The sequence below is a fragment of the Phasianus colchicus genome, chromosome 1 (genome assembly GCF_987193195.1).
Source record: "Phasianus colchicus chromosome 1, bPhaCol1.hap1.1, whole genome shotgun sequence".
NCBI lineage: Eukaryota > Metazoa > Chordata > Aves > Galliformes > Phasianidae > Phasianus > Phasianus colchicus.
The window spans coordinates 126,035,944-126,054,026 of record NC_143436.1 but is presented as its reverse complement, the minus strand read 5'-3'; the positions used below and the strand labels follow the sequence as shown (position 1 = coordinate 126,054,026).

General features: G+C 37.1%; 1 protein-coding gene across 2 annotated transcripts in view; it reads right to left on the bottom strand.

Annotated features, from left to right (window-relative positions):
* Window positions 1–10,661: 10,661 nt before the first annotated feature.
* MID1 (midline 1) overlaps window positions 10,662–18,083 on the bottom strand; it is a 136,261-nt gene continuing 128,839 nt past the window's right edge. For both annotated transcript variants that reach the window (XM_090125825.1, XM_031596114.2), the window contains 3 exons: window positions 17,351–17,512; window positions 14,753–14,960; window positions 10,662–13,221 (listed from right to left, as the gene is read on the bottom strand). In XM_090125825.1, coding sequence (XP_089981951.1) covers window positions 12,873–13,221; window positions 14,753–14,960; window positions 17,351–17,512 — 719 coding nt within the window. In that variant the 3' untranslated portion in view covers window positions 10,662–12,872. The remainder of the gene's footprint in view (window positions 13,222–14,752; window positions 14,961–17,350; window positions 17,513–18,083) is intronic.

Genomic DNA, 18,083 nt, shown 5'->3' with positions numbered 1-18,083 from the left:
ACTATTTTCATTTTTAGGTAATACAGTGACTAAGTAGGTACAATTCTTCTAGCAGGAGCTTGATGAGCTGCTCTGAGCAAGTTTAGATAAGGTGTCTCTGAGGCAAGGTTGCAAGAATATGATGAAAATCTGCCTTTCAGACAGAAGTAAAACACACACTGTATCATACTCCTGGCTGAAATTTCTGACTCAGGTATAATCTCAAAAATATCAGTTCCTAAAGAGAGGGAGAAATCCTCAAAACTTGGCTTTGTTATCTGAAATCTGGGCAGCAAAACTCTTTAACTCCTACATGATGTTAGAAAGCCAGCATTCCATTTATTCACTATATGTACCAGACAACTTGATAAGTCAAGCACATGCTCAGAGTTCAGGTTTTGCATTTAAACAGTTAAGACATACGTATGCAACACACTGGCAAATGTACACATTATCTTCCAAGAACTCATTAATATATGCTAATATCCCTCTGGGCATGTATGGTAGGGGCCACACTTCTCCTCTTATGATCAATTCTATGCAAACTAAAAATAATTCCTGAAAATCAAAGGTTTACTTCAGCAGAAATTAGGAGGTAGAGTTCAGATTCTTTATTACAAAAATGAGAACACATTCTGACAATCCAAACACTTGCTAATAAACCGTTATTTCTTTTCACATTCACAATTTCCTTAGCCAGGTAAAAGAAAGCTGCTGACAGATGGTCAAAGTACCATCTTTTATAACTCAAAGCATCTAGGTTACACATTTATTTATACATATCCTGCAGTACATCTGCAGTATCTTATCCCAGTAGCTAAACATCAGTTCACTTACATTTACATAAATTCCATGTTTTAACATTATTCAGAGCACAATAACCTTACAAAGATTTTGTCAAAATCCTTTTAGATTACAGTGACTGCAGTTACATTTTACTCATATCCTCAATAGCGAGACTTCATGATGTCATGGCAAAACTTCCTCATCATCCATTATCAAACGTCCCCGCCACCTTTCAGACACATTCCATTCCCTCAGCTTAGCATGAAACCATCTAGCACTCTGTCACTGAGCACCTGCATCTGAGCAAAAGACAAATCAGTCTCACTGCTACATCAACCCAGCAGGTCACAGAGCCAGGGATGCAGTACCCACAGTGACATCATTTACCGGAATCCTCTGCAGGGCCAACTTAGAGCCAGATAAAAAGTTGCATTGTATTCCTGTCATGCAATTAGAAGGGCCCAAGGTCTGTAAGGAGATAGGAGTAATTCCACATTCATATGGTTTGGGAAATATTTACTGAGGTAAGGCACTGCTTGCATGTGAATTAGGATCATAGGCTGAGTGAGTTTTAAGCAGCAGCCATGGAGAAATGTTTTGTTCATATGATCAAAAAATAATGAAGGTAATGAAGCACGTTGCCACAACCAGTGGAAATAAGTTAGAGTTTGAGAGTTTTCTCAATTTCAGTAATCTTTGTTGACACAAAGATCACATAGAAAAGGAGAAAGTGTCACTTTACAAAAGTTTTTCATGGTCTATTGTTTCCTGCTGCTGAATATTTCAATTTTTTTTTTTTTTTTTTTTTTTTTTTTTTTTTTGAGCAGAAAAGGAAATGTTCCTAATTCCTTCTTACTTTGTTGGTATTTCAATTCCATTATTTTCTACTGCTGCTTCTGACTCTAAGACCCCAGTCACACCAGCCACAATGCACTTTTCCAGTGCTGTTTCACAAGCCATTCTGATATTCTGAAAATAAGAGCCTGCCTATCCCTCACTCATCCCTCCAGTACATCACAGATTTCAGTTCTGTCCATATTCCACTTTCACTGTAACTTCAGACCCATTAACTCCATTCACCAAGCCTTTTCCAAAATCTCTGCATGGTTCAGGAGGTTTTCTGACAGTTTCCTTTAGTTAACCTTCTGGAGCACTAATCCTTTTCCCATCAAAAGTATTTCCTAACTCCCATCAAAAAGTATTTCTCACCTTATATTTGAGCAATTTTTTTTTTTCTATCAGCCTGAAGATTGTCAACAGTCCTCACTGCAGCATTTCTCCTGTCTGAGTCACTTCCTTCCCTTTTATGAAGGGAACAAGCAGTTAGCATACTCTGCATGTGAAGTCTTTTTCAACTGTGCACTCCATTAACCTGAAGGATGAATCATTCCTCATCACAACATCATTAGATAAATACTCATGCTGTTTAGAGACAGATGAAAAGAAATCTATGAAAGTAAACCATACAGTGTAGAGAGGTGAGTCAGTATAAAACTTTGGAAAAAAGAATATTTACATCCATCCACAAAATATTTTTCTCTCCCCATTAAGATTTTCTGGAAGGTAGCCATCCAAAACAATCTACCATGAGTATGAAAAGGAGTCTCAGTTATCCTGCAGAAAACCAGGCGTATTTCCTTTATAGAAAATGCAAATAAATTACAGAGTAGAATAAGCACTTTTGACCCCAGCATTTGACTTACATATTAAAGAACCAGAGCTTCTCAGGTATCTCTTATACATTCCTTTTAATTTATAGTTGTTGGCTGCTTTTGCATGAGAATTGTGCTGGGGAGCATGATTCAAAAAAAAAAAAAAAAAACAAAAGCAACCAAACCAACAAAAACCAAACAACATAAATATTTGGCACAGGCAATTTGTGTTTGATATTTGTACTCAGTCTATCACATCAATATATGCTTACTCCAGTGAGGAATGAAAAATTCAGCCATGCCAACTGGCACCTAGGTATTTTAGTTTCAGTAGAATGTTATTTATATGAAGCTGATTAGTGAATTCAGGAAATGGTAGACAAAACCTGATGGTAACATCTATTAAAAAAAACCACTAAGGATAATGCAGCCATGTTAATTATTACATACTATTTTGCAGCAAATAGATGACCAGTCCAGAATTTGAAATATCTGTGAGTGTGTTGCAATCAAAGGCATACAAGCATACATAATCTGCAAGAGGATTTGTTCTGTAGTGAAATAGATGTATTTTCACTGACACACTGCAGCTGGATGGCCATTCTATGGAATAATTATTACAAATAAATTGCTTTGAAAAAATAAGGGCTGAGTGGCTAGAAGAATCTTTGGATGGCAGAACTGTCCACATTCAATAAGATTTTGACTTACAATGTTTCATCTTGTTTATATTTAAGAGACAAAACCCCAGCTTCAATGAGACTAATGAAAAATTGCCTGCTTACCTCTGAAGAAAGAAGTCGTCTATACATTTCTGTATTCTATAAAAAGTATTTCATCTATTTTTACCATGCCAATATTGCTAAATATACAGAGTGATTATCAGCTCATCTTCCTTTATTTGTCTAAAAAGCAAACATCCAGTACTCATTATCTGCCCGTGGCTCCTTACAAGACCAACAGTGAAAGATCAGCTATGCAGTGGGATGCTCGCTGGTCCAAATTAAGTTGCTATAATATCTGAAGTGAATAGACTCCTGGAGAAGCTATCTGTTTCTTATAGAGGATGTATAGAAAATATGCTTAGGCCTAGTTAACTAACATTTATGCATTTAGATTGAAGGGAAATTAATCTTGTCCACAAAGCTTCATCTCTGAAACAGTGAGGTGCCCACTGTGTTTGATGAAGTAAAATTGATTTCCGTGGACCTAATTGTCCGTAGGTTGACTGCATTTATTTTCATACCAATATTGACCCCTAATTAAAACTCTTATCACCTTTCCTGATGCTACTGTTGTCTATAGTTACTATACTTACAGACACAACAACCCTACCTCCTGCCAGCCAACATTTGATAAGTTAAATAAACCAAACATATACCTCCTCTTCTAATCTAGGCTCTCCTTTGGCCTCCCTTTCTGATTACCCTTTCTTTGATCCTATATTAGTGCAGTAAAACTAGAATTTTGTACCGTCTTCCAAACAAATTTCTACCACAATACTTTCTGGTTTTGTTTTACCAGGTGCATTACCCAGTTATTTTATTTCTGTATTCAGATTCTGTTTCTATCTTTCATTATCAGAGTTCCAGCCTTGATACCTATCCCAACATTCTTCTGTTACTACTACAATAATTAAAAAAAAAAAAGTCAGAGATGAAGCAGTTATAATAAATAATCATTTTACACCCATAGGTTTTTGCATGGTCTTTATCTTGACAATGAACACCAGTAATGTGAGTATTCATGAAGTGCTATTTCATTTTTTTTTTATTTCTTTTACTCTACGGAGTGTGGGGAATGGAGTGATGGAATGATGACTTTTAACTCTTCAAAATTTACTGTGTGTCCTTCTTGCCCACAAGTACTACTGACCCTGTGAAATAAGAACACAGCTTTGGGGGCTGGCTTGCCCCTTCTACTGCTTTCAGTGGATCCACTTCCAGGAGAAGTTGGACCAGTTGCAATGGATTTGGAGAAAATTGTATACACACACACACCAATCCATCCCTCTGCATGACTTGTAGAGCTCTGAATTCCCCACACAGATTAAATGTTCATAGGATGTAGGACTACAGCACTCCTCTGTGCATGAGAACTGCACAAGTGCAGGTGCTTTATTACAAACCTATAAAAATATTTCCCTGTCCCTGTATCAAACAGCAGTTTTGTAGCTGGAAAAAATGACACCTATTCCCACGTCTATATAAAATTGGTTGCATTTTTTAATGCTACATGTTTTTTCTTACATAGTTAAAAATACATGAAAGCATTCAAAACTTGATAGTATTTCAGCCTTGAAACTGGCTAATGGTTTGTTCAGGCTCCAGCAGTGGTGAGAACTCTGTACTTGTTCCTATTAAATTTATTGATCCTGAGAGATTTCCAAGTCATACAAATATGGAGCACTGTCTTCATAAGAACAGAAAGCCAAAGTGTTCCTGTTTCATTCTCTCCATGGAGAGATTCAGGGAGGCAGGATTCTTACAAGAGTGGTATGAATAGAATTGTTCAAATTACTTCTGAATTAATTTGTGAATAAATAACTTTTTTTCTGTTGTTTTCCATGTGCATATAACTCAAAGATTTATCCTAATTTCTACAATTGGCCTCACATTTGTAAGAATTTACAACGTGATGCAGACTAATTTTTACTATTTCCTGTTTGTACAGACACATGCAATGTAGGTATGCTGGGACCCAACTGTTGAAGAGAACCAAGATAATAGTATTTTACAGTAAAAGAGCAGAGTCTTGATTTTCAACTGTTCCAGGGCCTGTGCTGATTCATACTGATTGTTACATATGAAGGTTGAACCTGGTTGTACTTCTTTCTTCTCACTCACATAACTAACTTCAAACAGGTTTAATGGGAACGGTGCTTATGAGCATCATTATGCTGTTTTGAACTGTCTGCACCCGTACTTATTCTCTGTGTCAGTCGTTCCTCACCTTTACCCTCTGCTGTAAGCAACTGACACTGCATCAGCAAAATCTGTTTTCAAGTTTGACAAAATCTGAAGAGTTCTGGATTTATTTACTTTTTTGGGTTTTTTTTCCATGATGGTAGAAAAAAGTAACATTTTAAACACTAATTGACAAACTAAGAGAGAAGTCAGTCGACTGAAGAAATTAAAAGGATAAGTTACTAACTTAACAAACTAATTGGTCTATCAATTGGTCTTCTATTAATTGGTCTACTAACTGGTTTACCACTGGTTGTAATCACTAGTTGTGATTCACGAGAGAATGAAAGGCGAATCCTTCCACCTCCACCCACACTTACAAATTTGGATGAACCTTCTTCATCCTCAGTTTGTCTATAACTCTTACACAGAGATGACAGAATTAAACAGCAATTTGCCCACTCCAGTGAGAGGTGCTCTCACATGCTGTATGACAAAACTGTTCCTAATTACATAAGGAATTAGACCCCATGTTTTCCAAATCAGAGGTATCCTTATAGATTGGGAATTGCTGCTGGAGAGAACAGAGTATTTAAAAAAAAAAAAAAAAAAAAAAAAAAAACAACACAGAAACCTGCTGAGATTAATGAGATTCAATGCATATACATATATATTTTTATATATACATATATTGCTATTAAAGGTACTTTTTCCAGAAATATTCTAAAATAATCTACTCTTGATCTGGTTGTGCTCCCCAATCAGGTCTCATGACACTGTTTTAATTAGAGAGCAATACCAGTAAGTCATAAATAATTAAATCAAATAAGTTTGTTGTAAAAGAGTATCAGGCTTATCTGCATTCTTTCTTTAACTTCTACATTAAAGATGTGCTTACCTTTCAATAACACATTGCTTTAGTATTCTCACTTCTCATTTAATTTTCCATGAGTCTCACAAGAAAGGTAATTTTCAAGGAAATTAAAAATAAATCCAATTTTTTAAAACATAGATACTCCCCCTTACATGCATTTCTTGCAACTCTAATTTTGGAACTAGCAAATGAACTCATCTGAAAATGAGTGGGGAAGCAGAAAGAAAGAAGAAATGGAAGGAGAGCAGAAAAAAATATTTCCAAGTGGATTAATTTGTGTAACAAAAATGAAGAAAAATAACAAAATAAAAAAAAATTGCATGTTCTTGTGTGGCAGATGGCTCTCATTTTTGAAGTATTTCAGTAGTACAACCATATAGTATACTCGTATATATACATATGTATGTATATTTTCCTGTTCAATGACTAGTAATATGCAAAACAGAAAGTTTCCAGTAGCTGTTTTAAAGGTTTGGATTTGAACTGTTTTATGAATGTGTGGAGTTTTGGGAAGACTTCTGATTACAATGTGTCTGCGTATATTATAAAGAAATGAGATGACATTCCTTGAGAAAAAAAACATCTCCATGCAATCAATAATTACTTAAGTTGCAGTAAGAGGAGGTGTACATCTAAAATTATTTAGTTATTATCCATTTTTAAATGGATGGTTTTATGCTGTACTAAACATATTTATCTGCTGTTTTCATGATTTTTGTTAAAGTCACATAGCACTTGCTAAGAGGATTGTTCTCACCTTGCTTTGAGGAAACAACAAAGCATTGCACAATTAACCCAAGAAGAATGTTATTGAACTATACATCTTAAAGCACACCTGTGCTGGCCTTTGGAAACAGCTCATAAGAAACTGCAGTTTTGCTAGCAGTTAAGTGCTTTCTCAAAAGATATGATTTAATAGGAATGCTGAGCTGTTAGCACAGGAGCTCCTCGGTTACTCCATTGCTGACTCTCTGGAAACTGAAGATTCATGGGCTTGTACCTACCTCTGTGTAAATCCCCTTTGAAGTCAAGGGAAGCAAAAATCTGGGCAAAAGGAGAAAAAAAGGAGAATCAAAGCCTGGGGCTGCCATCCCTGTCCTGCTGTATTTATTCAGGTTAGGATTTCAAACATATAGCAAGGCTTTTTCTGTCATTTGGGAATGTAGACTGGGGCTGAGCCGTAACAAAAGAAAGAATAAGGCAAGACTTCCTTTGCAGCACTGTGGAAAGGTGCAAGGGCACACAGCAGTGGCAGGTTTCCAGCTGCCCTGCCATTCTGAGAGACCTCTCCCAGCATTTCTCCAGAACTCTTTTACTACTTCGGTGCCTCTTAGGCAGCAGTAATAATGATGCTTTCAATCACGGGGTGGCAGGATAAGGCTAAAAAAATTAGAAGGCTACATGCCTACATTGCTGTGTTTCTAAATCAGAGCTTCCTCAACATTGAAAGTATTCAAGCTCGTATCACTCTGTACAAAGATTAACGTACATGGATGTCTTACACCTCATGGCCCAAATCTTGAGTGTCACCACACTAAAGCACTTACAGCTACTGCTCTTTAATCTCTTACTATTTTTCATATGAAAACCCAATGCTAAATCAAAGGTTAAAGTGGAAAGAGTTTGTTTCACTTTAGAAAGTACAATAAAGACAAACAGCACAGTGTAATGTGGAAGACCCACCATCAGCACTTGGAAACTAGTTGTGCTTTCCTCCCTGGGGAAAAGACGAAGATTAAGACCAAAGTTCTTCATTGTGCTGAAGATCTTAATTTCTAAATGGGCAATCAGCCCAATAATACAGGAAAATACTGCACATCACGTTCCTGTATCTGCATACACATTTCCACTGTGGGAAAAATCAGCGTGTGAAGAGACATTAGAGATGGTGTTATGAGACATTTGCCATTACATCAATACATAAGCAACCTATGCATGTGTTTTAACTTATCTTTATGAGACATAGATCTTAACATCACAAAATGGAAAACTGCATAAAACACTTGAAAACATGAGGCATAATGTTTTTACGCATCTCTCTGCTGATTGACTGAAAGCTTAATGCCCCCTGAACATCCAGAAACAAACACAAAAGTCAAGACAAAACCATAATCTAAATAAATCTGCAGGCCACATGACTCACAATTTGGCAGTCAATTACAACAAGCTCAGTAAGAATGACATTGCTGAAGGCTTAGCTACAATTGGGAAAATTGACTGGTTGGTCAACCTGGTGTCATTTACGTTTCACCCTTCAAACCATGACCAGACAAAAGTTGATCTATGGAAACAGCACTCAATTCAATTAGACAGGCCTAGGAAGCACAGCACAAGGAGGAGAGATTACTATGAATACTATGAATAGTAAAGACAGAATAAATAAATAATTATTCTGACCAAATGTGGGAATTCTAACATTTAGGAAAGGAACTATATCAACCATAAGATGCCAGTACTTAGTTACACAATAAATACAGATGGATCACATAAAATGATAAGCTACTAGCTTCCCAAGACTGCCCAACAATGGCCTTAAGGCCAGGCATGCCCTGCGTGAGATAGCAAGTGTGTGGATCCAAATCTTTTTCACTCCTAACACAGAAATGAAGACATTTTTCAATTAAAACCAATAGCAGATAAGAGCTAGCAACAATTCTCACTTTGTATTTGTGGGTGGGCTGATCTGGAATTTGTGCTATCATAACTAACAGCAGAACTGGGAACTACCAGACATCTATTTTATCCAAATAATTACAAATGAAATACTGTCTCCAATGTCAAATAATTGTCAAGAAATCTTCCACAGCCAATATTTCTTCATAGTGCAATAAACGCTGGCCATCTCACAGTCAACTCATTAAAGATCTGACACTTTAATTTGTTCCATCAATAGTGTCCTGTTATGTTTTCTAACACAGAGAGAACACAGCCTTCCCACTCAAGAGTCAGAACAAATCATGCACACTGCTGTTCAGTGACCTATCATTGCTACTATAAGGAAGAACGCATACGAGCTTTCATCGGTATTTTGCCAATTTCCAGCTTTACACAGAGTATCCAGTGAGGGATTTTTATGCTTCCTACATTTGGGACCCACTGCTTAGTGGAGGTCTGTCCTATGGGCAACTGAGAAATGGATGCCCAAGACAGACAAAGAATAGATATATGACAGAAAATGCAGTAACTTCAGCTCTCTGCTTGTTCTCTGAAAGCCAACAGTAGGAATCTACAATGAATCAAGACAGACTACTAAATAATTTATGACATACAGCCTACTTCTAAATAATTTTTTTCCCTGTCAGATGTGCATTAACATATGGGAGCCTAACATAAGGAAAGTCTTATCTGGTCTCAGAAAGGAAAAGTTTCCCATCCACAACATTACTTCAAGTTAGACAAGAGCTTAAACAACTCTGAGATGATGCTACCATCTTCAAAGGAAGTCTCTAACTGCTGAATACAGTCTGGCTTTTGAAATATATCCTTGGAACAATCATTATACCAACATAGGCTTCACCTATTACATTCACTGTTTGCATCTCAGCAGACTACTCCACAAAAAAAAAATGGCATTATAAAGTGTTAGCTTATTCCCAGTTACAAAACTTTCTAATCTCAGGGAAAAACCTTCAGCTAAGACTACTTTTTATAAAAATAGCATGCTTTATCTTTACACAAAGATCCCATTCCCCCAGATTTCAATAGATTCCTATGGACCATGCAAAATGTCACAGACCACAGAAGCTACAGTTTTGAATGGATGCTTTTATTGATTTATCAAGCATGAACAGATTTTGTTTGTTAAAAAATGTCCAGATGAATACCATTCATAGCAACTTGTTTCCTCATAGTCATACAGAATATGAAATAATTCAAGAAACAAGCAAAAAAGAGCACCTAATTAGTATCATTCTGTGTATATATGTACGTATGTATATACACACATTGCACTATATCTGCCCATATACTGTTGTGTGTATACCCATACATACATGCATGCATATACATACGTATACACATATACACAAACATATACACACAGAGTGTACTCACTGAACTCACAGTCCAATGCAGCAATGTGGCCTAGCTCCAAATGAAGTATTCTGTGTTAAAATATAAATAATACAGAAAGGCATACAGATAAAAGACCATTCATTTTTCACTTTCACCAAAACCATGACCTGCCTTTGAATACAGTGTCTTTAAAATGAAAATACGTGAGATCACTGGAGATCTTTCCAAATTCATGGTGTTAACTACATCCAGCTCAATCACTGCTAACTTTGTATGGCCAAACACTGAAGAGTGTTTTCAATTTGTTCACTATAAAATCAGCTTCTAGACTTAATATTTCTAGGGAAAGAGGAGGCACACAGCCTTGCTACATGTACTGTAGTAATACACTTTCCTGTTGGGCAGAAACTTGGCAAAAATCCTACATTAAGAGTCCCTTCGTCCTGTACATTTTTATCATTGCTTCTCATCACTCATCTCCTGTCAACTCACTGTAATAATTTTCATGCCATCTCAGCTATCTTCCAAACATTCCAGGCCAAATCATCCAGATGTGCAACAGGCTGTACTGGTAGCAATGTACTCAGATACAAAATGTAATATTTGAGGATTTATTTACTTTTTCATTTTTGAGCATGTTCTTTTCTTTGCTACTTAAGACACAACAATAAACAGTGCAGTACACTGACACTGTCTGTACATACTTTCCTGTATTTATGTCAACTCTGGAAAAATTGGTGGTTCTTGCCTTTGAACCATGGGATACTGTCATGGCAAAAAGCCTTTTACGTTACCAGCAATGTACTGTCACACTTTTCTCCATTTGAGTAATCAGCTAGTAGAGCATGTAAAGGGAAACCAAATGAACAAAGACTGACATTTATTTCCTATTAAAAAAAAGAAAAATCAAACTCTGTATGCGTGTATGTATTCATTACCAAGTTCATATGTTTTCTACATCATCATAAGGCAAACTGTAGTACAGCTTTGTACCCGCAGAATCAATATTTAAAAAATCTGAAGCTGAGTTTGGGACCATTTTATTTTGGACCCATTAAGTGAACAAAGTGCATTAGGGTATCCTTTTCAAAAGACACCTAAGCATGGTTATAAGCTACTGAACAAATATTTTCTTAAAGTTGGTATTCAATTTATACTCCTTCCACACAGGCAGATTTTTACTACTTAAACAATAAAATGCTGTAAGAAGACCATTCTTTTGAAGTTGTCATGTGCCTCAAACATCTCCCAAAATGACCATTTATAAACAAGTACTGTAGTAATTACAAAGGACTTCTACCTCGTAGAAGGAAAAGTGAAAAAAATGCACCTGATTCAGCTTTGAGATAAAACAGGTGCAACTTCTATTGACTTCATTGAAGTTCATCCACCAACACCTACATGAATGTAGAGCCTGCCTGTGCAGATTTCTACTATTCCTGAAAATTTGTTATTTAGTGCTCATTCACAAAGAGAACTGTTCTTTCCCAAGCAACTCAAGACAATTATAATTATGAACAAACTCCAGCTGCAATGTTTCTCCATACAGCTCATGCAAAACAGATTTCCTTGCTTTGTTATTACTACATAATGTACAACAATGAAACATTTGTATTTAATTTAAAGCCAATGGTAAGGTGGCTCATGTCTCACTTCCGAGTTATTGGCTGGGCTTGCTGTGTTGAATCTTGTAAAATCAGCAATAAGCATTCATGTGTCTACCATCAGAAACGCGATGTCTTCCATTACAATCAAACCTTAAATGTTGCAGTGTTTTGTCAAATTAGTCTACAGTCAGACCTTGGGGTGGCTCGTCTCCTCCAGCGCTGCCATTTAAGAGATGGCATCAGTCTTTAACGTCCTCAATGATTCTACAGTGTTTCCCAAAGACGAAAGTGAAACTGACAGATGGGAACGTTGTCATCAATAAAATAAATCACCACATGATTTATGCACTCACATTTCTAGAAGATACTCCACATGTGTTTTGCAAACAGAGAACACACTGCCCTGTGAACAGAAGTAAATTAAACTTTCTTTTGCTGTGTTGGCTAGCTACACCTCTTTACTTGTTTATTTTCATTCTTTTTGGTCTGCACATTCCCATGTGCAAGGTAGAAATTATGAGATTTTGCATTCAATCAGATCAGTAATGATTACTAAAATTGGCATGAATAAAACCAGCAGTATACTGACTTGTCCACCACTGCACACTTTTATCCTTCCAATTTCCTGCCTTTATCCACTGTAAAATAAAATAATGTAACGAGCTGATGAAACTTTAATGAATGTGACCATCGATGTGCAAAACAAATAAGTCATTTTTCAGGTATCCAAAGCAGGCTTTCTCTTCTCTCTCTCTCCCCTTTCTTCTTCTTTTTCTTTTTCTTTTTTTTTTTTTTTATAAATAATTTATAAATCTTCCTGAAAGGGACTAAATGCAAAACAAAACAAAAGCAACTGCAAAAAGAGTTCTAAGGTATTATTAAAGCAACTTTTTGTCCTGCATAAAGTACTCAGAAAAGAGAGATCCACCCCTTTTCGGTTCTGGCTGGTTTTGGCAGCAACAACTGAGATGCCACACAGTCCAACAGCTCCAGGAGAGCTCCTGCAGGCAGCTGCCCTGGGAAACACATCCTCCTATCTGTTAGCTTTTAACAGTCATGCCAGCTGCTCAGAGGAGTCTAAGTGATCAGGGATGGGCAAGCCTGTTATAATGGTCAAACACTTATTCCACACAGTGAATGTGGGGCATACGGGCTGCCCAAATGTAATGTCAAAGGTGTAAAGGTGCAGGGAGTTCAAGGCATCATAAAATGCAAGAGAACCATTGTCGTAGTCCAGCAAAATGCCGACCCGGCGGAGATGAGGCGCGGGCTCTATTGGGATTTCTTTGCTGTTGTGTCTCACCACCCATGTGTTGTTGCAGCGGCACAGCACCCAAGAGGCAGAGTTCTTCCCAATCCACTCATGCTTCGGTGCTGACTTGTATGAAATACCAATGGCATACCTGTAAAACAAACACAGCTCTGGAAAGCAAGTGCCTCTTGCCATGCCTGTGTGTCAGAGTGTTAGCCCAAAGGAATCACTGAGGCCTTGGTTTCTTATTTGTGCTGACTGAATTCTAAGTAAGTGAAGTTGCAACATAATCTTGGCACGGAGTTAATTTATGTTTTTCCCATCTCTTTTCATTCTGAGAAGTCAGAGAAACTTTATTGTTCTTCGCATTGTTTGTAGCTTGGCTGCTATGGTAATTTTTTGGAGCACATATCTCTGGTATTCAAAGGGAAAACTGTTGAGTACTCAGGAACTTAGGGTTTAAATCACTGAGCCTCATATTTCCACTTCGAAACAGATGAACACAGAGGGATTCATTGATTTTAAAGTACTTTGCTGTCTGTCATCTAATCTGATCTCTCGTTGCTCCTATAATATATGGACCAGAAGGAGGAACACAGGAATCAACATCAAAAGACATGTTAAAAAAAAAAAAAATGCCATTCCCAAATCTGTTTTGCCAGATGTTGGTGTGGTTTTTAGATTCAAATGAGCATTTTTTGGACTGGGTATTGGGCCAAGTGAAGCATTTGTAGGTAAAGACATTCGCTCTGCAAACCATGATTTATGGCAAGATGTGCAAGGTAAAAGGACAAGTACCTGATTTCTCATATATTAAAGAAATGCTAAAGTTCCTCACGTTTTAGAAACACTAAAGTATTTGTTGTTATATGTTGTTGAGCTTTCAACCAACAGAGATTAATGTGCCACAAGTTATTGTGCTTTCATGCCTTGGAGTTGGCACAAGCACATAACATTTTTCTTGTTTGAGACAGTGGGCATATCTGAAGACCTCACTGATTTTCTGCTCCATTACGTTCCATCAAGACTACTGCCTTTGAATCTCAAAGGATAACATCACTTCTACTGACTAAAGGGACCTTGAAACCCAGCCCTCTGTTGCGTAGAGGATCATTCAGGAACAAATAAATACACTCTTTCATTTGTTGTCTCTACCTTCAAACCCTGGGGCACAGACCTAGCACTACTGCTCCTCACCCTTTCCTCACAACTTCCACCACTTTGAAGTTGGATCGTCTAATTAGCCTCATATTCTGTTTCTGTTTTGCTCTGAAGGGGCAAAACAGAAGGGCAGTAACATCTTTCATATTTAGTAAAGAGATATCACACGTACTAAGTTCACTCTGTTACAGAAACAAGATGAAATTTCTTAGCTGTCCGTTACACTAAAATCTTAAAATGTATTTTATGTAGGTTTAAAAACCAATCAGCCTCAGTAACAAAGGCAAAGTTCTGTGTAGGTTGCTAAATATAAGGATGCTCTACCTGGCAGAATGAGTTCCAAAGTCTGAAAGTGCTGGAGTTAGGGAAAATAGTCTGACAAACTGTAAAAGTATATGCTTGTCTTGCTTTTGAACCATTCCTCAGGTCTCAGTTATTGATCTCCATCAGAGGAACAGTGCTGAGGCCTTCATGGGCCTTTGGTGTGAACCAAATTCTCATATATATTTTTATATACATACCACGTACTGCCGCTTATAACCACTTCCCAGTAATGCCGTCCGCTGTCAATGAACACATTGCCAGCTACTCCGTAGCTCCCTTGGCTCGTGAATCGCTCTGGTGTATGACTCTTTTTGGAGGAGGTTTCATCACGTTCCACTGTCAGGTTGTCATGAGATACTTTCAGTTTTCTATGAGCAGATTTGGGGTCCAGTTTAAATGGCTGACCTAGATATGCAAAGACAAAGGTAGCAGGAGAACAATTTGTCTTTAATTTTAAAAAAAGGAGTTGATAGAAAGCATAAGAAAGAAGCATACAAGATTACATAATCATATTAAACTCCTTCTCTGAAGTGTTCTCAAGACAGACTGATTTTGCACTCTGCACTAGCTGGTTTGCACTGCCAGTTCACTGTCAATCTCATTGTGCACTAACATCCCTGTGTTGATAATCTCTGAAAAGAGCTTTGCATAATCATCATACCCATTATCTCTGACCTAGAGGTAACCTGAACACTCTAATTCTTGCATGTAATTGAAACCAATATACATATTAATAAAGGTCCGAGGGTTGCTTTTTTCACAGCATATTAGATTTAGAATGTTACATTCTATTAATTCCCTCGAGATAAAGTTCCATAATAACATTTTCATCATTGCTACAAAAAAAGTGTATTTTCAAATCCCACAAAATGAATTTGAAAGTAAGAAAAAGCATTAGCCTTGTCTGTTCCTTCACTCACAGCTTTATTTATAACAAGCACAGTCAACAATTCAGGATCAGTTTTGGAAGGATGCCTATGCGGTGCTGTACTGTTGGATATCATGCATTAAAAAGAAGGAAGTGAACTATAACTTGGTCCAGATATTATGGTGTAAAAACACTGCTGAGGATGTTGATCTTGGCAAGTCTCTTCAGCTGTAGCACAGTGCTTGCAGACAATATCAGGAAATTTTTTGGTAAACCAAACCCTGTAGATATGTAAAGACTGGCACAATTCTGATCAATGAGCTCTGTATGTTAATAAGCAGGGTGATTGCTTACCTCCACAAAGATACAGATAGAAAACTATGACTCTATGTGGGCTCCATCAAAGCCCTTTTCCCTTCTTATTGTCTTTCATATCAAGGAAGAAATATGTAAGCAGAAGATTTGATTGCATGCAGCACAGAAAATAGACATGAGCACTCTCATGAGGTTGTGACCCTCTGGCACTGACAAGTGAACTTCAAATAAGATGTAAATTGCTCAGTGTTTATGAAGGAACAGTTAAGTACTTTTCATGAAGTGAAACTGAAAGCATTAGCGTGGGAATATGAAGAAATGAAATTCCTCTGAATAGGAACAGTCAATATGCATTGATTCAGATCTCCAGGAAACCTGAAAATGTAGAAATTTCAAGTGGAAAATGAAGGATGCAATACTAATTCTCAGTAAACATTACTATAGGTAAGTGAAAAATTAGATAAGAAGTATTTCTAAAGTTATAATCTACCTTTCACAATATGTATTTATTCGTGCATTATGCTTAAGTATGAAATAAATACACTGAATATTATTTGGGAGTGCATTTTGAAATCTTTTTCTTACTATTGGAAAAGGAGTAAAACATCTACAAGCTGCCTCCTTAACTGGTTAGTAGCCTTTGTATCGCTGAAATAGAATCTGAAGGATATCTTTCTCTGTACTGAACTTTATCTGCATAGACCCATTCTCACAGTCACCTGAGAGGTTGCTTTTGTGCCACACTGGGTCACAAAAAGAGAAAGGGATGAAAGATTGTCATTTCCAATGGGTCCTCTTGTGTGTTACCAAATGCTTGGTAGCAAGATACGTGGTTTGTACAAGCAGCTCTTACACAGGAATGCAAACCAGGTAAATAGCAGACTCCAAACTGGTACGTGCCATTCTGTCTGCCCTCCTTCTTGCAACACTGATTTATCAACCCCCTTTGAGCATCCTACCCCTCAATAAGCAGGTTTTAGAGAGTGTTCAATTTCCCATGATCAAAGCTGTTTATGATGACTACCGGACTGAGGGGTTGGCCAGGACACAAGAAAAAGGCTGAAAACCAGCCTTAAAATTACCATACTACATCTGCTAATAATTTGTGCAACCATTTTTTTTTTGAAGTGGGATCTCTAACTACTCTACCACCTCACTGAACACTATAAAAAAACGAGGGGAATGGAGCTAAAGAAGTTTTCCAGTGTCCTAAAAAAGAGATCATTCTGGAGAACAAAATTAAAGTAGCAATTATCTTATGAACACGATACAAAAGTAAAATGTTTTATTGCAAACATAAGGAAAGGTTTTACTTTGTAGAGGAAAAAGAATAGATAGGACACTAAAACAAGCCACAAAATAATATTTTCAATCATTTCATATATGAAAGCTCTGTTCCTAAATGTTATTTCCAGTGACCAAAGTACAGATGCTTCTCTCAACAGAAAGTAATTTCTGCAGTAGCAGAGACACTGGCAATCTTGAATCAAATTAAATAAGTGGCTTTCACTGTGGGAAGCACTGTAAGTTAATCTGCTCTACACTCATGTGTCTTTCAAAGACCAAACCTAAAAAGGAGAAGAGTGTGTGTGCTGGATTTCATGTTACTCACTGTTTGTCTTGAGCTTGCCTGGCTCGCTGCTTCTGCTGCCAGCCTGATTAATGGCCTTAACAATGAAGATGTACTTTGTGCCACTCTGTAACCCATGCACGGTGTAGTGGTTTTGTTTGATATTGGGAACAATCATCCAGCTGTCGGCTGAGTTACATAAACCTGCAATTTCAAACCAAGCACATTAGTCATAACATACATGACATTTTGTAAGAGGGGAACATTTAAAGCACTCCTGAACATCCAATCACTGACAAAAAATTCGCTTCTCTACCTTTTAAAGTACTATTTTATTCACTTGGTTGCTAATTAATTCTACTAAGGCATTTCACCAGCCTTCAGCCAAAGTACCTTTTAACTTCTTGCTATATGAAATTGACCATAAAGAATAGGCATTTAAGAAAAGACTCACTGGAGGCATGAGCAGTCTGGGAATTTTCATATCGTAACACAAGGAATTCTTTATTTCTTAAGGATCGAGTAATATGGAGATCCTATAATATACCTTTTGGATTAATTAACTCAGGGCAAGCTTCAAAAAACTAACATAAGCAGTAATGCTAGGAGGGTTGTGGGACCTTTTCTGACAGACATGCATTCTTCAAGACCTGAAGCAAATCATGGGAAGCCAAACTAGGTAAAAAGTGATCACCAGAGCAAGCTTCAGCTTCTACACTTTGCCAGGATATAACTTAACAAGTAAGTTTTATTGATGCAACTTTTTGACTTCTAT